This window comes from Bos grunniens, chromosome 22 (assembly GCF_055505025.1).
Source record: "Bos grunniens cultivar Pamir isolate PY7600 chromosome 22, Bosgru_T2T1.0, whole genome shotgun sequence".
NCBI classification, from domain to species: Eukaryota; Metazoa; Chordata; class Mammalia; order Artiodactyla; family Bovidae; genus Bos; species Bos grunniens.
The window spans coordinates 50,644,762-50,672,205 of NC_141186.1; the positions used below are offsets into that span (position 1 = coordinate 50,644,762).

The 27,444-nt window shown below is 39.7% G+C and overlaps 1 protein-coding gene across 15 annotated transcripts in view; it reads right to left on the bottom strand.

Moving 5' to 3' along the window:
• RBM6 (RNA binding motif protein 6) overlaps window positions 1-27,444 on the bottom strand; it is an 89,647-nt gene that overhangs the window by 12,249 nt on the left and 49,954 nt on the right. For 12 of the 15 annotated variants that reach the window (XM_086367957.1, XM_086367959.1, XM_086367952.1 and 9 more), the window contains 2 exons: window positions 6,668-6,742; window positions 656-716 (listed from right to left, as the gene is read on the bottom strand). In XM_086367957.1, the coding sequence (XP_086224083.1) occupies window positions 656-716; window positions 6,668-6,733 (127 nt within the window). In that variant the 5' untranslated portion in view covers window positions 6,734-6,742. Of the gene's footprint in view, window positions 1-655; window positions 717-6,667; window positions 6,743-7,683; window positions 7,851-27,444 lie in introns of all 15 variants that reach the window. The other 3 variants (XM_086367951.1, XM_086367954.1, XM_086367953.1) reach the window with 1 other exon arrangement.

The window sequence follows — 27,444 nt, forward strand, 5'->3', positions numbered from 1 at the left end:
CTTTCCTTACAGGATAATATCAGAAAGAGGCACATAACAGTCATCGTTATAGGACTACTGTTATAGATGCCTTTGACAGACTCTTAAGGCTGTTTACCTAGAGGTTCTCAGGAGAAATTAACTTTAAAATCAAGTCACTGAGAAGCTGGTAGGTTTATCACTATAAAAATAACACATACCCTCAATCCTGATTTTGTCTTGTTTATACTTTTACTGTTACTTTAAGGATGTATTTGTGTTACGATCCTCAAATGTTTATAATGTAAGTGAGAAAGCAGTAACCATAGCAAATTGTCCCCAATAACTTCAAAGAAGTGGGAGTGGAGGGGTCACATGGATGAATGCCATGTAGACTCTTCCTCAACCTAGTATCCTTAAACTATAACAATAGTCTAAGTAACAACACTGCTGACCTCTGGTCAGCTGCCCAAGCTAAGTAGCCCATAATCCATCTCCTGCCCTTGGCAGAACTCTGAGACCCAAAACTATTTACTAACAGGTCACACAAAGTTAGTTATCACATTGCACTTTTAAGAGTTTTACAGATGAACTTGTATTTAGGGATGATCAGCCTTTAAAGCCAAGGAAAGCAGGAAATTTGTCATGTTCAGTGTACAAAATAATAACTACCACCTTCGCCTCTATCACCACTCACCTTCCCTTGGGCACTTGCAGAATGAACATGAAGATCGGTGTCCACCAGTGCTGGCTTTACACTACATGGGGAAAGTAAATAATTCAATTTGACCAAAAAAAATATATATATATATATTTTAACCTTATATATATATCTAACACAGTGACAACTGCCAAAAATGAAAGAAATAAGCCATATCCCAGATTCCTGTAAAACCTAACCATTCTGATATCCTCTACTCATCAGAGCTGGCACAGAATCTGGTGAGCTGTTATCTGAGAGCTGCCTCTAACAGAGTATCTAGCTGGATCTTTGAGCAGCCCAAATGCCTTTGCTCTGGACAAAGATTTCTCCCGGAAGTAAACTTAACTAAGGAAACTGGACTATTAAGTGGTTTATAGGAGATTCTGTCCTAAAGCTGTGACTACTCAGCCTGCACCCAAAAATCTGATCCTGAACTGGTTATGATGGCCCGATTCAGGCTTGGCTGGAACTGAGAAGAATTCAGTGATCAATTCCTTTCTCCAACATTGATTTTAAAAAGGGCATGGAAGGAAGAGGAAGATCCATAGGTAGCACCTCTGCTAGCTGTTCTGAGGACGTTAAAAGTGTTACAGAGCATTTACACTGAATTATCTACTATACGTAACCTAGAGATGATTTCAAGTATATGAGGGAATGTGCCTAGGTTATATGCAAATACAAAATCATTTTATAAAAGGGACTCGAGCATCTGTGGATTTTGATACCAAAATATAGGGGAATCTACCCCCTATAGATACCATGGGAAGACTGCACAGTGAGCTTTAAGTGGGGGAGTTATGATCCTAACCTAGGTAGCTATAGTTAAGACACCATAAAATTGATCAGTTTTAAGTGTTCAATTCAAGGATTTCTAGTACATCTATAGTAAGATCATCACCAAAATTTAACTTCAGAACATTTTCTTCATCCCCCAAAGAAAAACCTAGTGCAGTCATCTTCCATTCTTACCTTCAGCCCCACAGAATTGATCTTTTGTGTCTGGCATAGTATTTTTAAGTTCATTCATGCTACAGCACTGATCAGTACTTCATTCCTTTTAATTGCCAAATAGTATTCCATTGTATGGTTATACTACATTTAGTTTATCCATTTGTCAGCTGATGGGCATTAAGGCTGTTTCCACTTCTTGGCTATTATGACTACTACTGCTATGAATTTTTTTTTAGAAGTCAGTGCATTTCACATCAGGCCAAAGATCCCATATGCAGGACTGGCAGTTCAACCCTTCCAGAGAAGCACAGAAATTACAAAATACCCCTGAAATAGCTAAAGGAGTGGCCTGATATTTTAGGGAACAATCTAACCAAGCCATTCTGCTCTTTCAAGCAACATCCTTGGTAACAGTTGTATAATTCTGACATCAGATACCAACATATTTTTTTTTTGCTGGTTAACAGAAAACAGAGTTCTAAAATTTCTCTTTAATGCTAGCTCCCTCCAGCTCTGATTATAAAATAAACAATACTTGTGCATTATAGCTAATAGTGGAAAGAGATGGGGGAAAATCACTCATAATTCCAAGATGTAGAGACAATCACTACATAAACGCAAAATATTCTCAAAATTCTAATGGCCTTTTTTGCAGAAATGGAAAAGATGATCTTCAAATTTATAGGAAAGTGTAAAGAGACACTGAGCCAAGACAATGAAAAAAGAACAAAACTGAAGGACTCACACTTTGCAACTGCCAAAATTTACTACAGAGCTGCAATAATCAAAACAAGTGGTACTGGCATGAGGACAGACAACAGAATAAAACTGAGAGTCTATATAACTAAATCTAGACATCTATGGGCAAATTATTTCCAACAAGAGCACCAGAACTATTCAATGGGGAAATAATAGTTAATTCAATAAATGGTTCACGGAAAACCGAATATCCGTATTCCAAAGAAGATGGACCCTTACCTCATATCCTGAACAAAAATTAACTCAAAATAGATCAAAGGTCCAAATATATTTAAAAGCCAAAACTATCAAATTCTTAGAAGAAAACCTAAGGATACATCTTCAAGACCTTGGCTTTAAGCAATACTTTCATGATACTAAAGGGCAAGCAACAGAAGAAAAAAAAATAGATGAAATGGATTTTATCAAAATTAAAACTCTGTATATCAAAGGATACTATCAAGAAAGTAACACACAATAACAACACAAAGAATGGTAGAAAATATTTGCAAATCCCCTATCTGACCCGGGTTCGATTCCTGGGTGGGGAAGATCCCCTGGAGAAGGAAATGGCAACCCACTCCAGTATTCTTGCCTGGAGAATCCCAAGGACAGAGGAGCCTGGTGGGCTATAGTCAATGGGGTCACAAGAGTCAGGCACAACTCAGTGACCTAAACCACCATATCTGATAAAGGATTAACATCCAGAATATATAAAGGACTCTTACAACCTTTTTTTGGCGGGGGCAGGGCCCACACTGCACAGTTTATGGCTCATAAGTTCCCTGACCAGGGGCTGAATTTGGGTCACCACAGTGAAAGTGCTGAGTCCTAACCACTGGACCACCAGGGAATTGCCAAGAAGAACTCTTACAACTTAAAGACAAACAACCTACTTAAAAATGAGCAGAAGACCTGAATACGCATTTTTCCAAAAAAGATACACAAGTGGCAACAAACACAAGAAAAGATGCTCAACATCACTAATCATTAGGGAACTGCAGATCAGCATCACAATCATGAAGATGAAGTACTATTTCACACCCACTCTGTTCAGTTCAGTCGCTCAGTCGTGTCCGACTCTTTGCGACCCCATGCATTGCAGCATGCCAGGCCTCCCTGTCCATCACCAACTCCCGGAGTTCACCCAAACTCATGTCCATCAAGTCGGTGATGCCATCCAGCCATCTCATCCTCTGTCATCCCCTTCTCCTCCTGCCCCCAATCCCTCCCAGCATCAGAATCTTTTCCAATGAGTCAAGTCTTTGCATCAGGTGGCCAAAGTATTGGAGTTTCAGTTTCAGCATCAGTCCTTGCAATGAACACCCAGGACTGATCTCCTTTAGGATGGACTGGTTGGATCTCCTTGCAGTCCAAGGGACTCTCAAGAGTATTCTCCAACACGACAGTTCAAAAGCATCAATTCTTGGGCGCTCAGCTTTCTTCACAGTCCAACTCTCACATCCATACGTGATCACTGGAAAAACCATAGCCTTGACTAGATGGACCTTTGTTGGCAAAGTAATGTCTCTGCTTTTGAATATGCTATCTAGGTTGGTCATAACTTTCCTTCTACGGAGTAAGCGTCTTTTAATTTCATGGCTGCAATCACCATCTACAGTGATTTTGGAGCCCCAAAAAATAAAGTCTGACACTGTTTCCACTGTTTCCCCATCTATTTGCCATGAAGTGAGGGGACCAGATGCCATGATCTTCGTTTTCTGAATGTTGAGCTTTAAGCCAACTTTTTCACTCTCCTCTTTCACTTTCATCAAGAGCACTAGACCATTCAGGTATGACCTAAATAAAATCCCTTATGAATATACAGTGGAAGTGAGAAATAGATTTAAGGGACTAGATCTGACAGATCTAGTCTGAACTAGCCTGATGAACTATGGATGGAGGTTCGTGACATTGTACAGGAGACAGGGTTCAAGACCATCCCCATAGAAAAGAAATGCAAAAAAGCAAAATGGCTGTCTGAGGAGGCCTTACAAATAGCTGTGAAAAGAAGAGAAGCGAAAAGCGAAGGAGAAAAGGAAAGATATAAGCATCTGAATGCAGAGTTCCAAAGAATAGCAAGGAGAGATAAGAAAGCCTTCTTCAGCGATCAATGCAAAGAAATAGAGGAAGATCTCTTCAAGAAAATTAGAAATACCAAGGGAATATTTCATGCAAAGATGGGCTTGATAAAAGACAGAAATGGTATGGACCTAACAGAAGCAGAAGACATTAAGAAGAGATGGCAAGAATACACAGAAGAACTGTACAAAAAAGATCTTCACGACCCAGATAATCACGATGGTGTGATCACTGACCTAGAGCCAGACATCCTGGAATGTGAAGTCAAGTGGGCCTTAGAAAGCATCACTACGAACAAAGCTAGTGGAGGTGATGGAATTCCAGTTGAGCTATTTCAAATCCTGAAAGATGATGCTGTGAAAGTGCTGCACTCAATATGCCAGCAAATTTGGAAAACTCAGCAGTGCCCACAGGACTGGAAAAGGTCCGTTTTCATTCCAATCCCAAAGAAAGGCAATGCCAAAGAATGCTCAAACTACCGCACAATTGCACTCATCTCACACGCTAGTAAAGTAACGCTCAAAATTCTCCAAGCCAGGCTTCAGCAATACGTGAACCGTGAACTTCCAGATGTTCAAGCTGGTTTTAGGAAAGGCAGAGGAACCAGAGATCAAATTGCCAACATCCGGTGGATCATGGAAAAAGCAAGAGAGTTCCAGAAAAGCATCTATTTCTGCTTTATTGACTATGCCAAAGCCTTTGACTGTATGGATCACATCCACTAGTGGTTGTTAAATAGTTTGACGGCTACTACCAAAAAAAAAGCGGGGGTGGCGGGCTTTGGGGGGCAAGAAAATAACAAATGTTGGCAAGGATGTGGAAAAACTGGAACCCTTAGGACACTGTTGATGCGAATGTAAACTGTGCAGTTGCTTTTTGTGGGAAAAAGTTTAGTAGCTCCTGAAAGAGTTAGAACATGAAAGTACTATATGACCCAACAATTCTACTCTTGGGCATAAAACCAAAAGAACTGAAAACAGGTTTTCAAACAAAAACTTGTACCTGAATATTCATGGTATTCTTATTGTCAATAGCCAAGAAATGGAAACAATGCTAACGTGTCCACTGCCTGATGAATAAACAAAACGTGGCATATCCATTTATTATTCAGCCATAAAAATAAATGAAATACTGATACACACTCTAACATAGATGAACCCTGAAAACATGGTATGTGAAAGAAGGCAGACAAAAGTCACATACTACATGGTTCTACTTACGTGAAATGTTCAGAACAGGCACACTCACAAAGATACAAACAGAATAGTGGTTTCCAGAAACTCAATGAAAGGGGAATGGGGAATGACTGTTTAATAGATACGGGGTTTCCTTCAGGGTGAAGAAAAAGTTCTCGAGTTAGTGTTGGTGATTGCACTTCACTGTGAAAGTACTGAAGGCTACTGAATTACATGCTTTAAAATGGTTAAAACAGCAAACTAATGTTATGTTTAGTTCATCACCATTTAAAAAATAATTAAATGTCTTTCTAAATTGACAGCTTGTGGTGGATATCCATGAACTATGAATGCTTTGGTTAATGACAACTGTATCTATTCAAATTGTATTTCAAAATGTCAAGCTAAAGCCATTACTTAATTTTATCAAGTTGTACAATACTTTTAGTGAACCTTGGTTCAGAAACTGTATAGACTTTTCAAACTTACTTTTGAAACTAATAGCGTGATGAAAAATGATAAAATGTATGTTCACACTCATTTGCAATCAAACTGGACATCTAAAAAGAGTATAGCCTAAAATCTTTAAATATACCATTCAAGAAGAATATGAAGTTAAACAGAGGGCAAAATACTATGTTACCTGAAGTTCTATATCCTTGGAAACCCCTGAATATCCAAAAAAAAATGTATACCTCTCACAGATCCAGCCTCTATATACAGAGTTTTCGAAATATTAGTAAATCCTCTTTAACCACTCCCAGGAAAGGAAACTGGGGGTAGGCTTTAAATCAAGGGACTGTGTTTCCTTCAGTTCAAAATCAACAAAAACATGGCATATGTCCCTGGGAAAAGGTCTCCATCTACAGGCCTTGAATCCTCTATGGCCACAGGCAGTAGCTGGGATGACTTTGCCCTGACCTCAAGTTCATTTGAAGTGAACCAAGAAAGAACTTTTTGCCCTTGGCAATGTATAATACACCAGGCAGCATTCCTGGAAACATGGAGGAACTATGACGCTGGATCCTTACTTCTAAAGAGAGGAATTCTGGGCACTCACCCATTTGCAGTACCAAAAATCCAGGCTTGGTACATACTCGAGCGTGACCTCTTTGTCATGGATCATTAGAGTTCCCTGTGAAGACAAAGACAGAGCCATCAACATTAACCCTTGGAGAAATGAAGAGACAGGAAGGCACAAGAGAGCCTTTCCAGTCCCCCAAGCTGAAATATTTTACAAAGAGTGAGCTTATTCATGGACAAAAGGAAATGGCTGTTATAAGCCACAGTCTTGGGGCAGTGTCTGCTGGCAGAGCAAGCTTAAGCTTAGGGAAAGGGAGTGGGAGAAGGTGAGATCGGTCTTCAGCCTTGGCTCCTGTGGGTGGGGGGCGCTGTCTTTGGGCAGGTTAGGCCTGGTCTATCCTCCAGAGGTCATATAATCCCAGCAAGTCCCCCACCTGGCTAGGGAGCTAACACACTATCAAGAAGCAAACTCCTTCCTTCTCAGCACAGAGGCACAGGAGCCCTCTCAATTTCCTTCTTTGCCATAGCTAACTCAAATCCCTGTGGTAAGGTAGTAAGGGCTCTTCACTTTGGTGCCTGAAAACTTTTTTTTTTTGGCAATACTGCTGCGTGGCAAAAGCACCAAAAGAAAGAGATACAACACTGAAGACAGGAAGGAAAGAGGACTGTGAAAGCTTCACGGCAGGTCACATCCTTAGAGCAGGAAACTGAGTGGCTGCTGGTGGTGGTGGTGGCGGCGGCGGCAGCGTCACTGGGCTTGGAGCCTTCGGAGTGAGCTGGCCGTGAGAAGTGAGAGCAACTGCTGGCAAGTGAACACTTTGGGAAAGTCTGGCACAGGAACAGGTAGGGAAAAGGGGTTCAACAAGCCTGCAGTTACAGAGCTCCTTTGCCTCTGCATTTTGGACAAGACACGAATTCTTTCACACCAAGAAAAATGAAATAAATTTTGTTTAATAATAAACACTAGACAGCAGATAGGTGTTAGAGCAGAGGGGGAAAAAAATCTCTGCCTAATGACAAAGGACCCTCACCCACACTTGCAAGTGAACTAACCGAGGATGCGACTCTGGAACTAGCCCCTGCGCTGTGTTCATTCTCCGCCCTCTAGGGTCCTCTGTGTCTCCTCAGACAGGGCTCTGAGTTATACAAGGCATTTCTTTGCAATTGGACCTCAGTTTCTTGCTTGAATCCATACATCTGTCAAATAATGCTTTACCTCTCTGCTTTTCACACCAAAAGAGTCAAGAGAAATACACAGAATAAAATTATTGTCTTGTCAAAACCAAAAAAAAAAAAAAAAAACCTGCCCGCCTACCTAGGTCTTAGAACCTGGTCTCTGAGAAACTGTTTTGTGGTTTGCTCTTAAGACCAGAGGATGATGATAACAAAAATTTGCTAACCAACTTGAAGTGCTTACTAAGAGCCAAAGATTAAGTGTGTTGTTATCTTCTTTAACCCCTAAATGATCCCATGATCATTCTCTCCACTTCACAGGTGAGGAAACATGCTCAGAGAGGCAAGGTTACCTAGCTCGTCAAAGGCAGAGTCAGATTAACTTCTAGGGCTGTAGGTAAGTGGCTATAGGCTACATTTGGCAACTCCTGCTCACTCTGAGGGTTAGGTAAGCTGCCCAAGGAGCCAATATAGGAAAGAGAGACAGCTGTGCAGACAGGGAGGGTCAGGGGATTATCACTCTGCCAAGCCCTATCATATGGGAGGTTGGTCAAGATGGTATCCTTCCATCCAGAGGCAGTATGTCATTTAAGTCATTTAAGAGTATGGACTCTCAGTCAAGTTCCCTAAATTTGTATCCTGCCTCCAATCCATGACCTTCAGCAAGGTCCTTAACTTCTCTGAGCTTCAGTTTCCTCTATTTGTAAAGTAGGACTAACAGTATGTATACCTTATAAGGTGGTTATGAAGATGGATTAATTCACTGCAAGTGCTTAGCATGGGATATAGTTAGGCTTAATAAGTGTATTTCTCACTTGCTTGTCAGGGGTTAATATTTCATACCCCATTTCAATCTATTGAAAAGACTTAAGCTTTCATAAGGGCAGGGTCACTGCCTGTCAGAACCTATATTTTTATGACAGCCTTTAGTGTTAGTTTTCAATTGCTGGACCATATCTGATCAACCAGGCTAAATCTTGATGGTCTTTTGTTATCAGTAGTCAGCCCACTGCTTAGTACAGAAAAGGAACTTTATAAGCATTTATAGAATGAAAAAAAAAAGACTTGAATGCATCCAACTATGCCTGGAAGACTGGAGTGCTCAGCACACAGTAGCTCTGGAGGAAGATTCTGCTGTCATAGTGCACATCTGTATACCCGTCCATAAAATATGTGGGATGCTATTTGAACAGTGAACAGTGCCATCAGAACAAGGCACTACTGTGAATCGCAGTCAGTTGCAAACTCTGATTTCACCACTTGGAGGCATCAGTAGATTCAGGAATTCCTAAGGCAAGGAGCACATTCTACTTCTCAGATAACAAATACGGATGGATGTTCCAGGAGCCTCTGAGGACTTTCTGCCAAGGGTAGGGAACTTCCCCTGCTAGGAGTACTCACAGAGTATCAATTGGAGATCATCTTCAACTCATGTTAAAAAGGCCATGTATAATTTTTTTTTTTTCCTGCACTGCAGGGCTTATAGGATCCTAGTTCCCCGGCCAGGGATTAAACCTGTGCCCACTGGAATGGAAGCACAGAGTTCTAACCACTGGACCACCAGGGAATTCCCCATGCACCATCTCTTATTTCTCAGGGTCCTCTATCTACAACTAAGATGGCCCTTTCTTTTCCACCTGCACATGGCTAGATATAAGGCTACCAGAGACCACTGCTAAGGAATACAAAATGGTTGTGAAAGCCACCACTGTTGAAAAACAGCCAACTGTTTGAGTAAAAATAAATAGACACAGAACAAACTCGAATGGTTGACTTATGATCTGATTCCCCAGTTGCTATCATACATCAGCTGCTCAGATATACCAAACACAGGCGTGACATATGCTGTACTCCCCCCATGCCTGTCAAGTCTTTTCTTCAGGTTTCATAGTCAAGATCTGCCAGTGTCTCCTAGGGAAACAACCTGTGGGGAGCTGGGTAGGATGATTTCATCATTGTTTGGTTGTCCACATTTCATTGTCTAATACCTACCATCTTCATTCACACACTAGAAATTTTATTTATCATTTGAATTAGTGGGTTGTTTATTAAGGCTCCTGAAGCAACCCCATGAAGACTGCAAGTCTGATTAACCACATCTAGCTCCTAAAGATGTACCACCATATATTTGAAAGTAAAACCAAAGATACCCATGCCCTTTCTCAGTCATTGGAGATTAGGCTTAAATTAGATTAAAACCTACTTGAATTCTCCTAAGCTGAAAGCCCTCACTTGACAAAATCACACAGATGCATTCCTAAGTATATCTTAATGTGAAGCTGCAAGGATTGAGAGACAATCAAACTTTTGAACAGCAAACCGAGTCCTTGTTCTCCACCTCAGGGACACTGGAGAGTACCATAATCTGTGCCTGAGGGCTGCTAAATTCAACATGCACATTTCCATTTCCCATTTCATCTGCTGCTTTTGCAAACTTGATAACTCCATTTTGTGACCTGTGAAAAGAACCTAGGTCGGAGAATTGAGACTCTACCTTAAGTTTTAGCTGATTTATAACTAAACCCAAGGATTCTTAAGGTACTAGGAGGTATAGGAGAAAATGGAAATGAAAGAACATTTCTGGCAGCAGCTCTGCGTCTTTGTTGAAGATCTCCCCCAAGCACAGTCACAATTCTACTTTGTACTGAGAATACGGCTGCTGTGTGACATAACAAGTCATCCCATTCAAGAACGGAGAGAGACAGGCAGGATCAAAGGCAGGGGGAAAGTATGTGAGCCTTGTGAATACAACTTACACTGAAAAATCAGCAAGCCCTCTTTGTAGATTTGTGCTTCTTCCAAGCACAGGATGGGAGAATCAGGTTACTGGTGGTAGAAAACTGGTACTATCAGAGATAGTAATCTTTATTCACAAAGCAATTATAGTTTACAAAGGCATTCTTCACGAATGTCATCTTGATCGATCCTTGCAAATAGGGGATATATAAAATCTATTTCCACATGGGAAAGTATGACTGAGATACAGAGCAGCCTATTCAGAATTATAGAGCTAGTTAGCAATATACATGGGACCAAACAGCAGGTTTTCTTTTCACCATCTTGCTTTTCTTTGTTTTTAAACTTCCAGAGTGTCAGCTAACTCTTAACACTTGCCACACCACCGAGGTGGCTTCTAATGAAAAAGTGCATAAGCTAGCGTCTAAAGAAATTCACAGGCAATGGCACCCCAGGAATTTTTAGAGAAACTGTCACAAAGATCCTGATAGTGTTGCCGGTCCTCCAAACTGGCCTGCTCAAGGTATTCTTATTGTGCTTAAAGCACCTATGATTACTTTAGGCGCTGTGTCTAAGACAAAGATGGCTGCTAACTGGTACTCTACAAAGAATTTCAATAACAACAATCAAATGGATCTGCAGAAATAATAAATCAGGAGGAACAAAATAACAGGCTTAACACAGATGTACAGTCATCTCTTGATAACCATCGGAGACTGGTTCTGGAACCCCACAGATACTACAATCCAAGGATGCTGCAGCCTGGCACAAATGGTGTAGTAGAGCTGGCCCTCTGTCTACGGATGCAGACCTGTGCATGTGGAGGGCTGCTCATATGTCATTCCCCCCAGCATAAAAGAGAAGCTTTTTGTAGAAATCTTTTGCAAACCACCTAGACTCATTCTTTCCGGTACAAGGATATGTAACAGCTCAAACATCTAGTAAAACTAAGTATTCTCAAAGGCCAAAACCAAAACGAGGCAGAAAGAGGAAAGGACAGGAAGGAAGGAGAAGCCAAGAATCCTGATGAAACTACACAGAATGCTTTGTGACAACCTTAGCTTGGTCCACTGACTCCCAGGTACCTTCTGCTTAGAATGGCCTTTCACCTGACAGGAGCCGACTTGCCCTCTGAGCGAGCACGAGGTGAGGTCCTGAAGAGAACTCTGCTAGAAACAGAATCGAACTTGAGGGTCTAAATAAGACTGAGGAGCAAGGAGACAATGCCCTCTGAGCAGCGACTTATCTTGATACCTTTTCTTGTCCAGACAAAAGCACAACAAACGTTTTCTAAAATGCTCCTTAATAACACTATTTTACTACCTGACTAATTTATCTGTCATTTCCTAAAAGGAAACAATTTGTATCACACTAAAACTAAAATCTTATTTGTGTTCTCTGAAGCCGTATGGCTGGACTGTGTTTCACTGAGCCCTTCGACCAGGCTCAGCCTCAGTGAAAGTAAGGTCTCAAGATGAACTCTGCTCCAGGAACACAACACAGGTCCCAGCACAGGCATTTGGTGCTGTGAATATAAACCGCCCACTCCAGCACCACTCCCTGACATTCTTCTGTGGATTTTAAAGTGAGATCCCAGTTCCTCCAGAGAATGCCTCTGTCCTTGTCAAAGAAAATCAGTGATCTGCAGTTTTGGAGATGATGTCATACTTGGCTCCAGGAAGACTTAGGAAGAAATCAACTCGTCTACCAGGGAATATATGAGACTCTCCCATTCTAAGTCATCTGAGGCAAAAACAAAGAGGCAAAGTATAAACAAACAAATAAATGAAAAATCAAATAAATTAAATGATCAAAACAGCCAAAGTCTTTTCTTTCCTTGTTAGAAGATGAGGCTTGTTACTGCCAGGCAGATGGGGCACTCAGCAAATTCCTTCACCACAAAGAAACGATTTACAAGCTCCAGCTAACAGTACTGAGAATAATCAACAACTACGAACCACTAAGATGCAAATCATTTTTGAAACTTTCAGTTTGTTATAATTTTGCATGGTTTACAACAACATTTCAGCCAATATTTATAAAGACCTCAGTTAAGATTTCCCTGGTTAATCAATTATTAATTTCCAAATAAAGATATGACTTAGATCTTTGTGGAAGAGGATATCAGGTTCGAACATAGCTTACTGATGCTCAGAATTCCTTTCAGAATTCAGGCTTCCTTAACCTCCATTTTATTCTTTCATATTCCGAGATAACTACTGTTCTAGTTCCCCTGGCTCTTTTCTTCTGGGAAAAGAGGACCTTAAATTCGACACATACTCAAGCTTCGTTGTCTAGGTCTCTAAACAGAGTCACTGTAGGGGAAGAAAAAGGAAGTTTCTAAAATCACTGGAAAACATCAAGCTTATTTTGTTTGCTGAATAATATTCAAACCATTTCTCTCATTTCTTTTTCTTTCAGAGCTGACAACTGGAGGTAGCAGGAACAGCCAAGAGAATAGATAAAAGCCCTAAGACACCGCACAGGCCACACAGCTGAGCCCACCACAAAAGCCGTACAATGTTCCCCAGGCGTCCCCCAAAGAATCAGCAGCAGCTATTCTTCCGGCCTCACCAATGAAAAGAGATTATTTCTCCTGGCTCTTTATCTCCTACCTCCCACCCAAAGAACCTTAGCTCTCTCAAAAGCAGTCTCTATTAGCCTCTCTGGCTTCAATGTCCTGGGCTCAGACATTTCAGAGAACCCAATTGACATACTTTCTGCAGAAACAGGATCTTGAAAAGATGAATAAAATACAAACCTGCCAGATTTCTGAACACTGTTCAACTGCAGGGAAGCAACCACCCACCATTCTTTATTTCTTAGTCAATAAGCCACAGACCCAGTGCCACAATGACAGAAGCAACAAGACCAACAATGCAAGCTTCAAGTCAGAGAAGGTTCACTGGGACAGGATCCTTCACTCTTTTAGATCTATTCCTTCTCACACACAAATAACACAGAATTATCAAACTTCAGCCCCTAATAATAAGGGATGGCTTTTCACATGGAAGATGTGCCCATGTTAAATTGGTCCATACTGAGGAAGCAACATCTGCTGAGCTGTAGTATCATGGCTGCTACCGCAGCAGATAAGTCTAGAGGATAAGGGAATGAATGATCTCTGCACGGGGCAGAAATCCAGGATCCTGGGAGGAGACAAAGCCAGGAAGTCTCTAACACTATCCCAGCTAGAGGTACTATCAAGTGCTACAAAGGAACAGCCTCTGGCCATCAAGAAACCCTCCTGCTCAAACCTGTATGCTTTAGAAATCTAACACACACTTAACCTTTAGATGGCTTGAAATATTCTCAAGACCTAAGGATACACCTTAGAAATAGATTTAAGGGCCTAGATCTGATAGATAGAGTGCCTGATGAACTATGGAATGAGGTTCGTGACATTGTACAGGAGACAGGGATCAAGACCATCCCCATGGAAAAGAAATGCAAAAAAGCAAAATGGCTGTCTGGGGAGGCCTTACAAATAGCTGTGAAAAGAAGAGAAGCGAAAAGCAAAGGAGAAAAGGAAAGATATAAGCATCTGAATGCAGAGTTCCAAAGAATAGCAAGGAGAGATAAGAAAGGCTTCTTCAGCGATCAATGCAAAGAAATAGAGGAAAACAACAGAATGGGAAAGACTAGGGATCTCTTCAAGAAAATCAGAGATACCAAAGGAACATTTGCATGCAAAGATGGGCTCGATAAAGGACAGAAATGGTATGGACCTAACAGAAGCAGAAGACATTAAGAAGAGATGGCAAGAATACACAGAAGAACTGTACAAAAAAGATCTTCACGACCCAGATAATCACGATGGTGTGATCACTGACCTAGAGCCAGACATCCTGGAATGTGAAGTCAAGTGGGCCTTAGAAAGCATCACTACGAACAAAGCTAGTGGAGGTGATGGAATTCCAGTTGAGCTATTTCAAATCCTGAAAGATGATGCTGTGAAAGTGCTGCACTCAATATGCCAGCAAATTTGGAAAACTCAGCAGTGCCCACAGGACTGGAAAAGGTCCGTTTTCATTCCAATCCCAAAGAAAGGCAATGCCAAAGAATGCTCAAACTACCGCACCATTGCACTCATCTCACACGCTAGTAAAGTAATGCTCCAAATTCTCCAAGCCAGGCTTCAGCAATATGTGAACCGTGAACTTCCTGATGTTCAAGCTGGTTTTAGAAAAGGCAGAGGAACCAGAGATCAAACTGCCAACATTCGGTGGATCATGGAAAAAGCAAGAGAGTTCCAGAAAAGCATCTATTTTTGCTTTATTGACTATGCCAAAGCCTTTGACTGTGTGGATCACAATAAACTGTGGAAAATTCTGAAAGAGATGGGAATATCAGACCACCTGACCTGCCTCTTGAGAAACCTGTATGCAGGTCAGGAAGCAACAGTTAGAACTGGACATGGAACAACAGACTGGTTCCAAATAGGAAAAGGAGTACATCAAGGCTGTATATTGTCACCCTGCTTATTTAACTTATATGCAGAGTACATCAAGAGAAACGCTGGGCTGGAAGAAACACAAGCTGGAATCAAGATTGCTGGGAGAAATATCAATAACCTCAGATATGCAGATGACACTACCCTTATGGGAGAAAGTGAAGAGGAACTAAAAAGCCTCTTGATGGAAGTGAAAGTGGAGAGTGAAAAAGTTGGCTTAAAGCTCAACATTCAGAAAACGAAGATCGTGGCATCCGGTCCCATCACTTCATGGGAAATAGATGGGGAAACAGTGGAAACACTGTCAGACTTTATTTTTGGGGGCTCCAAAATCACTACAGATGGTGACTGCAGCCATGAAATTAAAAGACGCTTACTCCTTGGAAGGAAAGTTATGACCAACCTAGAGAGCATATTCAAAAGCAGAGACATTACTCTGCCAACAAAGATTCGTCTAGTCAAGGCTATGGTTTTTCCTGTGGTCACGTATGGATGTGAGAGTCGGACTATGAAGAAGGCTGAGCGCCGAAGAATTGATGCTTTTGAACTGTGGTGTTGGAGAAGACTCTTTGGAGTCCCTTGGACGCAAGAAGATCCAACCAGTCCATTCTGAAGGAGATCAGCCCTATGATTTCTTTGGAAGGAATGATGCTAAAGCTGAAACTCCAGTACTTTGGCCACCTCATGCAAAGAGTTGACTCATTGGAAAACACTCTGATGCTGGGAGGGATTGGGGGCAAGAGGAGAAGGGGACGACAGAGGATGAGATGCCTGGATGGCATCACTGACTCGATGGACGTGAGTCTCAGTGAACTCTGGGAGTTGGTGATGGACAGGGAGGCCTGGCGTGCTACGATTCACGGGGTTGCAAAGAGTCAGACATGACTGAGCGACTGATCTGATCTGATCTGAAGGATACACCATCTAGTATATTAAAAGGCATCCCTTTTATTTGTTTGACGATCACCAGAATAACCAAGATAAGTGATCATATAAATAAAAATTTCTTTTTAAGAAAAACTGGGGGAAAAACATATTAAATAGGGGAGAGGTTTGAGCAGTGTCAGGAAGCATCCTGAAGTTTCCAGCACACAGAAGAGCAGGCATGTCTAGATTTTTTAGGATAGTTCCGACTTTGTGTTTTGTCCTGTCAAAAGGCAGTGCACACCAGTTTGAAGTTTAGGAAGGTAGTCAACATTACAACACAGCTGGCTCCTCTCCAAAATATTGCAGTTCAGTATACTGAGATTATTTCTTTTTGTGGGAAGAGTTCTAGGGTTTTACAGATTAAAAATGCCTTTAACCTTTTCCCTACTGCCTCCTCATCCCCCAGAATCCTACTGCCTCCACATCCCCCAGAATCTGTAGCCAGAACAGGCTATATTTTCATTATTCAAGAGCAGCTATTTCCTCACAGCAGATGAAATATGGGGGGTTCAGTAGTGAACAAAATCTAGCAATGCTCTCATAAAGATTTTTTTTATGATAATTTTTCAAAACAAACAAACAAACAACAAACAAGTATCATTTTAAACAAATAAGGAGCATATATCTTGACCTGAAATTCTTATCAGGAGAAACACACACTGGAAAGTGTTTTTTATTATTGCCAGAAGTGAAGAGAGACAAATGGAGTAAGAGAGTTTATGCTAAGAGGTCAACTGTGTGACACAGTTCACCACATATAAAATGCACTGTGAGCAGCACATACAATGGACAAAGCTGGATGTTACCCATAGAGGAGAAATTGATAAACCACACTTACGTGAGAGAGCCAGCAATAAGTAGGATCAAGGCATATCTATCTATATATAGATAGATATAGATAACAGGAGCCTGGCAGAAATGCTATTGCCTTCAGGGAAGGAGCATTCTATTTCCGCCCTCTATAAATCGTACAGTTTACAAACAATAAGTCATAGAACAACTCATACAGAAAGGCTATACCCAAAGCTGCCTAGTTAAAATATGGTCTTTATCATCCTCTAACTTCTCTAGCTTCTGAATTCAAATATTAGACACTAATATCAACAGTCTATGCCACAGTGTCTATTTAGCTACTATGTGTCTATTTAGTGTTTATTTAGCTAGTATTTAGTGTCTATTTAGCTACTATTTAGACACTAATATCAGCACTGTCTATTCCACAGTGTCTATTTAGCTACTAGTCCTCAGTCTATGTGACATTTTAAAAAATACAAAAACAGAAGTGTACATTTTAATATTTTATTTATATATTTTATTATTGTTTAATATTTTTATTAGGATAATTTTATTACTGTGATAATTATTTTATTATTAGTATTTTATTATTCATAATTTTTTAATTATTAGGATAAAGTTTGAAAAAATAGGTTTCATACATGACCTAAAAGAATTTGGAATCTGGTTCTTAGCCTGGAAAATTACTAGAATCAGAGTAGTCTCCCAATGACTATTTGCTTCCTTTTTCTTGGAAGCAAATCCTTGATTTTTAACTGGGTACACAGCTGCCTGGAATAAGAATTTTCTCAACCTCCCTGCAGTTAAGTAAAGCTGTAACTAAATTCGAATAAACTGGACATAAGCAGAAATAGTACTCGCAGAGTTCAGGAAGCATTCATTCTTAAAGGAATGTCCATTTTCATCCTTTCGTCTTTACCATTGGTCGGCAAGTCAAAGTGATGGCCAACATCCAAGGTGCCACCTTGGACAATCAGGTCGCAGCCACACATTGAGGATGATAGGGTTACACGATGAAAAGAGCCCGAATCCTTGACGATCATACCACCCTAAGAACACCTGGATGGCTTAGATTTCGTTTATGTTAAAGAGAAATAAATCATCTCAATTTAAGCCATAGTTAATTCTAGTTTTGTGAGCGAGTTTTTTGGTGAGTTTTGTCACTCACCAAATCTAATCCTAACTTATCTAGATGCTTTTGGAGATTATTGGTGATAGGCAGAGGGAGGTATTATTCTGCCCCAAAGACTAAGACTTAAAAAAAAGGTGAAAACTAGTTAAATAGTGGAACAAAAGATATAAAAACTAACAATGAAAAAAACCACATGTTTATATTCTGCCAGGCACCAGTACTGAATCTCCATCAGTAACCTAGAGATCCTGCTGTCAACTTCACACTCAACAAGCATCTGCACCTCTCCCTTCCCAATGCCTTCCTTTTACAGATGTTTACTTTCTGTTCAAGGTATTACTGTTCTTCTAACCTCTGAGAGGCCTCTAAATCTGCTCTCTCTTGTCCCTCTGTCCAATATCCAGTGTTACCAAACCTTAAAGAGTCTTCTTTCAAGCCTGACATTTTCATTACATACCTGCTCCCACCCCCTAGTGGAAGCCATCATCTCCTCACATCTCAATTTCTGCTTCAGATTCTAACAGACTTTTTACTCTGCAGTTTCTCCCCTCTAGTCAAGTCTATATTCTATTACAAGAGTTTCCCTATAGTGTCATTCCTGTGGTTCCCTTGTGTTTTTAAAGACTAAATGTAAGGCCCTTGACAACCTACTTTGCACTTTCCAAGCTCTTCCTTTCACTATTTCCTGGAGTACGACAAACAAGATGTGGTGACCTCTATTAGAACAACAATACTATATTACTGTCTGCTACCAAACATAATAGGGTAGAAACCTAACAGAAGTACCAGAATCTGGCAGGTCAAGAGGCTACTCAAGTTGGAAGGATAAGAGCCCTCTAACTGTGCAGAAAGATCACTAAAGGCTTATGAAGAAGGAACAGTCAGAAACCCCACTTTCAGTGTGCATTACCATACAGAAACAAATATTTAGCACATTATACGCTGCCAGTTCAGTTCAGTCATTAAGTTGTGTCCAACTGTGACCCCATGGACTGCAGCACACCAGGCTTCCCTGCCCGTCACCAACTTCCGGAGCCTGCTCAAATTCATGTCCATCAAGTCGGTGATGTCATCCAATCATCTCATCCTCTGTCGTCCCCTTCTCCTCCTGCCTTCAATCTTTCCCAGCATCAGGGTCTTTTCCAATGAGTCAGTTCTTTGCATGAGGTAGCCAAAGTACTGGAGCTTCAGCTTCAGCATCAGTCCTTCCAATGAACATTCAGGACTGATTTCCTTTAGGATTGACTGGTGTGATCTCCTTGCAGTCCAAGGGACTTTCAAGAGTCTTCTCCAACACAGTTCAAAAGCATCAATTTTTCAGTGCTCAGCCTTCTTTATGGTCCAACTCTCACATCCATATATTGGAAAAACCAAAGCTTTGACTAGACAGACCTTTGTTGGCAAAGTCATGTCTCTGCTTTTTAATATGCTGTCTAGGTTGATCATGGCTTTTCTTCCAAGGAGCAAGTGTCTTTTAATTTCATGGCTGCAGTCACCCTCTGCAGTGATTTTGGAGCCCAAGAAAATAAAGTCTGTCACTGTTTCCATTGTTTCCCCATTTATTTGCCACAAAGTGATGGGACTGGATGCCACAATCTTAGTTTTTTGAATGCTGGGTTTTAAGCCAGCTTTTTCACTCTCCTCTCTCACCTTCATGAAGAGGCTCTTTAGTTCCTCTTTGTTTTCTGCCATAAGCGTGGTATCATCTGCAAATCTGAGGTTACTGATATTTCTCCCAACAATCTTGATTTTGAGGCTCAGTACTATCTTGAAATTACCAAAGCACATGCCTGACAACAGAGTCCCATTCATACCAAGTACTCAAGAGACACAAGAGGCACTTTCCTAGGCAAGGCACTCAGACTCATGTTCTCTGACCTTAAAGAGGTCCAGCTAAGCTTAGAAATATGATAGGAATAAGCTCAAATGTTTCTATGAGCTGTCTTCCAGTTCATAGTGAATTCATGCATTGCTCTGGATTCACAGTGCACAAGAATCAAGTTAAAGAAGAAGAAAGAAAAACACCTTTACTCTATATCTTTAAACTAAGATACCTCAGGAATTATTAAAGAAAAAAAAAAAAGTTGACTCTGAGCAGGAGAACCTGTAAGGAATGAAAAGAAGAAACCTGACTGCTCAACTGCAATTTCTGGATATGCTCAAAACCAAGTAACAAAGGCTGATCCATGTCCAAGGCAGCAAGTGCTTAAAACACAAAAAACAATCCACAGTCCAAGGGAAAATTCAAAATGGCAGTGTGAATGCCCAAGGTATCTAAGAACTTTAACCTGATCATTGGAACTGTGAGTATTCTGTGTTTTCAATACCACACCACTCCAATATGGAGCCTAATCCATTAGGAGAAAGCTCTTGAAAAACAACAACAACAACAAAATGCTCTAGCATTTCCACTCCTAGACATAAACCCAAGAGAACTGAAATTAGTTTATACAAAAATCTGTACATAAATGTTCATTTATAACACAAATGAACTTATCTATGCAACAAAAACAGACTCACACACACAGAGAGCAGACTTGTGGCTGCAGGAGTGGGGGGAGGATGGACTGAGAGTGTGAGGTTAGCAGATGCAAATTCTTATATATTGAACGGATAAACAACAAGGTCCTACTGAACAGCACAGGGAACTCTATTCAATACACCATAATGGCAAATAATATGAAAATGTATATATAATAGAATCACTTTGCTGTACAGCAGAAACTGACACAACACTGCAAATCAACTATATGTCAATTAAACAAATTTTAAGAAGCTATACCACATTCTGAATCTGTGAATAATGTTATTGTGGGGAAGTTTATCCTAAGCCAGGAGTACTTTTTGTAATGAAACTACAATAATCAATTCTTTCACTGGTCCTGTACATGAATTTGAATACTTGTTTTAATAAAAATGCTATTTGATATTTTATTTTTGAGATTATAATCCTGGAATAATCACTGAAACTGTTAAATTTCTTTGCTTTCTTTAAAAAAAAAAGGGGGGGGGGCGGCGATTCTCTTTCCTGAGAGATAATTCTTGGGAAACACCAGGTCATATTCAGGTAGTATACTTGTTTTCAGCATTTCAAAAATTCTAATAGATATCCCATATATATCTACCTTAAGACTGTGTGTTAGTCACTTAGTCATGTCTGACTCTTTGCGACCCCATGGACTGTATAGCCTACCAGGCCCTCGGTCCATAGGATTTTCCAGGCAAGCATACTGGAGTGGGTTGCCATTTTCTTCTCCTTATTCACCTTAAGACTAGACAGGGTGAATAAGGTGTCCTATTGCTTTTCTACTTCTACCCGACTATGTATGTATCAGGAACCAACAATTTACAAAAGAAAAAAGTAGTAATCAAATATAAAAACATTCTATTTCACTAATAACCTAAGACAAAATTAAATCATTCCCTTATTTGCTACACTGGTAATGTATCTAAAAAATTATGAAATATTCCAAACACATAGAAAAGTAGATAATACAATAACAAATATTCATGTACCACTACTCAATACAAATATTTTGTTATTAACACTTTGCACCCACTGGGACATGGGAAAGACAGGTACTCTCAAATACTGTTGGTAAAAAAAATAAATAAATAAATTGGGAAATTTCTGGGTGGCAATTTGACTACATTTATTAAGTCATAAAATATGCTAACCTCTTAATCTGGCAAGTCTACTTGGGGGAATTAACTTAAAGAAATAATTAAGGATGTGTGACTATTTAGCCACAAGAACATTCATCATAGCATTCCTTAATAAAATAAAGAAGCAATCTCAAAATATCAAATGAAGAACTAGTTAAATCATGGTAACCTATACTATGGAGCATTATAAAGTCATTAAATTGATGTGCGAAAAATGTATTTAATGGCAAGGAAGGAGGTCCACAATACTTGAAGTGAAAATGTTATAAAATCAAGTGCTCAAGATTATCCTACAGAAGGAATGGCAACCCACTCCAGTATTCTTGCCTGGGAAGTTGCATGAACAGAGGAGCCTGGCAGACTACAGTCTATGGGGTCACAACTTAGCAACTAAACAACAAGATAATCCTACTTTGCAAATACAAAGGTTATAGACGACATGTGCACAGGAAAATTCGGAAGGGCACACATCAAAATAACAGTAATAATCTATTCAATGATTATAGACTATTATTCACTAATATAGACAGCATTCTGAGCAAAAAAAAACAAAAAAAAAAACCAACAAAAAAAAACACAAAAAAATACCTTAACACTTTTAAAACAGAAATCATACAATGTATGTTCTAAGATCACAACAGAATAAAACTAGAAATCAATAACAGAAAGACAGCTGTAAAGTCTCCAAATATTTGGAGATTAAATAACACATTCCTAAATAACAAATGGGTCAAAGAAGAAAAATCTCTCAAGAGAACTTTTTTAAATTCGAAACTAAATGAAGCTGAAAACATAACTTTTTGAAATTTGTGGGATGCAGAGAAAAGAAAGCAGTGCTCAGAAGGAAACTTATAGCACTGAATGCACATAATAGGAAAAAATGAAGATCTATAACTTAATAATCTCAACTTCCACCTTCGAAAACTATCAAAAGAACAAGTTAAATCCAAATGAAGCCAAGGAAATAAAAATCAGCGCAGAAATCAACAATACTAAAAACAGAAAATTCATAGAGAAATATCAATGAAACCAACACCTGGGATTTTTAAAATATCACTAAAATGGAAAAATACCTAATCAGACTAAAAATACCTAACCAGACTAAACTATTAACATCAAAAATGAAATGGAGGCCATCAGTATTGATTTCATGGACATTAAAAGGATAACAAAGAAATATTATGAACAATTCCATGACCATAATTTGATAACCTTGATGAAAAAGGACCAATTCCTAGAAAAACACAATTTGCCAAAACTCACACAAGGTGAAAAAGACAATCTGGATAGGCCTATATCTATTGAAGAAATTATAATCTTTAATAATCTTCCCAAACTGAATGCACCAGGCCCTGATGAGTTCACTAATGAAGCCTATCAAACATCTAAGGTAATTATACTAATTTTCTATAATCTCTTCCAGAACACAGAAATAGAGCAAATACTTCCTAATTCATTCTATGCAGCAGTGTGCTGTGCTAAGTCCCCTCAGTCATGTCCAACTCTTTGTGGTCCTATGGACTGATCCTGCCAAGCTCCTCTGATCATGGGATTCTCCAGGCAAGAATACTGAAGTAGGTTGCCATGCTCTCCTCCAGGGGATCTTCCCAACCCAGGGATCAAACCCGCATCTCCTGCAGCTCCTACACTGCAGGCAGATTCTTAACCGCTGAGCCACCATGGAAGCCTTCTGTGCAGCAGACATCACCCTACTATTAAAACTAGACAAAGATATTACATGGAAAGAACCAGTATCACCCATGAATGTAGAAGTAAAAACTGTCAACAAAATACAAGCAAATAAAATTCAATAATGTATCAAAAGAATTATATGTTGTAACCAACTGGTTACAACAAGTATGCAATGCAAGATTGGTTCAACTGAAAAATCAATTAACATAATCCATCATAACAGGCTTAAAAAAATACAGTCATATCAACAGATGCAGAAAAAGCATTTACAAAATTTAACAATCATTCATGATAAAAACTCTCAGCAGAATTAGATGGGAACCTTCTCTACTTGCTAAAGAACAGGGGTGGAGTGAGGGTCGGGGAGAACCTTAGAGCTGGCAAGTAAACTTATGAAAAGATGTTCACATCCTATGTCATTGGAGAAATACAAATTAAAATGAGTTACCACTACCCAGGGCTTTCCAGATGGCTCAGTGGTAAAGAAGCCGCCTGCCGATGCAGGAGATGCCAGAGATGCAGGTTTGATCCCCTGGAAGAGGAAATGGCAACCCATTCCAGTATTCTTTCCTGGAAAATCCCATGGACAGAGGATCCTGGCGGGCTATAATCTGTGGTGTTGCAGAGTTGGACATGACTGAGCGCGCGCATGCACACACACACAAAGAGCCACATAGCTATTAGAATGGTCAAAATCCTGAATACTGACGCCTCCAAATGCTGGCGAGGATAGAATTCTCATTCATTGCTAATGGGAATGCAAAACGCTATAGCCACTGTAGAACACAGTTTGGCAATTTCTTACAAAACTAAAAATACTCTTACCATGAGATCCAGGAATTATGCTCCTTAGTATTACCCAAATGAGTTGAAAACTTATGCCATATAAAAACCTACACATGGATGTATTTTTATAGCAGCTTTATTCATAACTGCCAAAACTTAGAAGCAATTAAGTTGTCCTTCAATGGGTGAATGAATAAACAAGCTGTGGTACATTCAGCCAATAAAGTATTATTCAGAGCTTTAAAAAAAAAGAGCTATCAACCCACAAAAAGACACGGAGGGATCTTCAATCCATATTACTATGTGAAAGAAGCCAATGTGCAAAAAGTTAAATACTATATGATCCCAACAACATGACATTCTGGGAAAAACTTTGGAGACCAAAAAAGGGATTTGTAATCTAGCAACCATTAAGGAAAGGATGAACAGGTAGAGTACAGCAGGTTTTTAAGCCAATGAAACAACTCTGCATGATACTATAATTAGTGATACATGTCATTATAAATTGATCCAAACTCACAAATGTACAGCACCAAGAGTGAACCCTCATGTAAACTATGGACTCTGAGTTGATAATGATGTATCAGTGATTGTGGTAAATGTACCGCAATGGATGGTGAGAAAGGCTGTGGGTGCAAGTGGGGAGGTGGGGTGCTCAATTTTTTGTGTGAATCTAAAACTGCTTTAAAAACAAAGTCTATTCAAAAGGAAAAATCCACTCATTTATCTTTTAAAAAAAAAGATTACTGGAGAAGTTAATGCTCTTCATTTAACTTGCGTTTTCTACTTCTTGTACAGTGAAATGAATAACCACCACACAGAAGAACAGGTGATATGGTGGAGAACTAACCTAACTTGAGAAAACAGTATTTTGAGATATACTCTCAGGCTAAAGACAAAAAAAAAACCCTCTACTCAAATATGGTATTCCACTTTTACAGGGGTATGAATGAACAATTCTGAAACTAATTTATGTATACTCTAGGACTGAGCAAATAAGTCAATATATTGTGGATGAGATCCAGGATTTTTACTTTGGCGAACGTGAACGTGAAAGTGAAGTCGCTCAGTCGTGTCCGACTCTGTGATCCCATGGACTGTAGCCCGCCAGGCTCCTCTGTCCATGGGATTCTCCAGGCAAGAATACTGGAGTGGGTTGCCATTTCCTTCTCCAGGGGATCTTCCCCACCCAGAGATCAAACCCAGGTCTCCCACATTGCTTTAACCTCTGAGCCACCAGGAGGTAAAGCTAGAATGAATGCTGTAATACCGGATTGGAATTGGGGAAGATAACATGATGAAATCATGTTTTTTGTTTTTTTTTTTTAAATATATACACAGATAGATATAAAAATGCATATATGTGTATACACATTTTTTAGTTCTGTTCAATAAGTAAAATAAAGGATATAGAATGGTTCATCCTTAAGAGCAGAATTCTAAAAAATGTATAAGAAATGATGGAAACAGAAAATTACCCTTAGACAAAATCTACAGTAGCAACTTTACATGCATGCACTATTAATGGATGCTAAAAGTGAAAAAGGCATGCTAAGAAACAGGATATTTATATAATCTCCTCACAAAGTATATCCTCACAAAATACTTACTAATTACAATTAATTACTAAGTTAATTATACCTCAAATAGTAACTTTACAGTGGTGAAAGCTACAAACACCACCTTAGCCAAGTGGTCTGTTTAGTATCTCTAGTAATAGAACAAAATCACATGCTATCTGATGACATATAGGGAAAGACACACATCACTCCTGGGGCATTTTTGCTGAAAATGCATAACCTGAACTTAATCACAAGAAAACAGACAAATGCAAACTGAGAAAAGTCCTACAAAATAACTGCCAGTACTTTTCTGAAGTGTCAAGGCCATTAGAGCAAAGGAAGACTAAGGAGCTGTCACAGAGAATCAAAGGAGACGTGTGAAGTTGCTCAGTTGTGTCGGAGTCTTTGCAACCCTTTAGACTGTAGCCTGCCAGGGTCCTTGGTCCATGGGATTTTTCAGGCAAGAATACTGGAGTAGGTAGCCAATTCCTCCTCCAGGGGATCTTCCTGACTCAAGGTTTGAACCCATGTCTCCTGTGTCTCCTGCATTGCAGGAGGATTCTTTACCGCTGAGCCATCAGGGAAGCCCCATAAAAGGACATACCACAACTCAATACAACATGTGATCCTGGATTGCATCCTAAGCTAGAAAAATGACATTAGGGGATGACTGGCAAGATCTGAAAAGTTCGTTATATTCAGTTCAGTTCAGTCACTCAGTCGTGTCCAACTCTTTGCGACCCCATGAATTGCAGCACACCAGGCCTCCCTGTCCATCACTAACTCCCGGAGTTCACTCAGACTCACGTCCATCGAGTCAGTGATGCCATCCAGCCATCTCATCCCTTCTCCTCCTGCCCCCAATCCCTCCCAGCATCAGAGTCTTTTCCAATGAATCAACTCTTCGCACGAGGAGGCCAAAGTACTGGAGTTTCAGCTTTAGCATCATTATGCTAACAATGATTTTGATGACTACACTATGAAATGTTGGAGTGAAGAGTATTGGTCTTCTTTCTACTATTTTTGTACCCCCTTTAAAGTCTGCGATTATTCCAAAATGAAAAGTCTTGAAAATAAAACATGCTTAAACAGCCTCCTACTACTAGACTATATGGAGACATGTCCATTTCATTCATTAAAAGGCATATACCATCTAGTCCAGGGTCGTACACATAGAAGTGCTCAGTATTTGCCACCCTAACCAAAGCTAAAATGAGTTGCTTCTGATATATCCAATGTGACTCCAGATAGACCAACAGTTTTCATAGCATGGTATGTCCCATTTACAATAAAATGGTATTAAAATAAAATACATACAGTACATGAATCTTTTGAGTCTCTATAACTACTTCGACATGCTGGCTCCAGGTAGAAGGCTCCAGGAAACCTTTCAAAATACAGTCAAGGGAAAAGTTGATCCAAAGACTTCTAATATTTAATACACTATAACCAAGAGCTATGAAAATCAGCACTCACATTTTAAATTTTCCCTGGAAAAATGACAGTGAAATACAATCTATTTAAGGAATTCTCAACTTTCTGGTTATTTGAGTAGTAATTGCTGCTTTTTGGTCTAATGCCAACTAGCATACAGTCCCTCTTTGTGTATCAGGCATCCAAATGCCAGCTCTCCTACCATATAACCCTGCAATCCTACTCCTGGGCATATATCTGGAGAAAAACATAATCTGAAAGGATATATGCACCCCAATGTTCATCATAGCCCTGTTTACAATAGGCAATACACAGAAGCAACCTACATGTCCATTGACAGAGGAATGAATAAAGAAGATGTGGTACATACACACATCTGGAATAGTGTGTGTAATGGGATATTACTCAGCCATTAAAAAGAATGAAATAATGCCATTTGCAGCAACATGGATGGACCA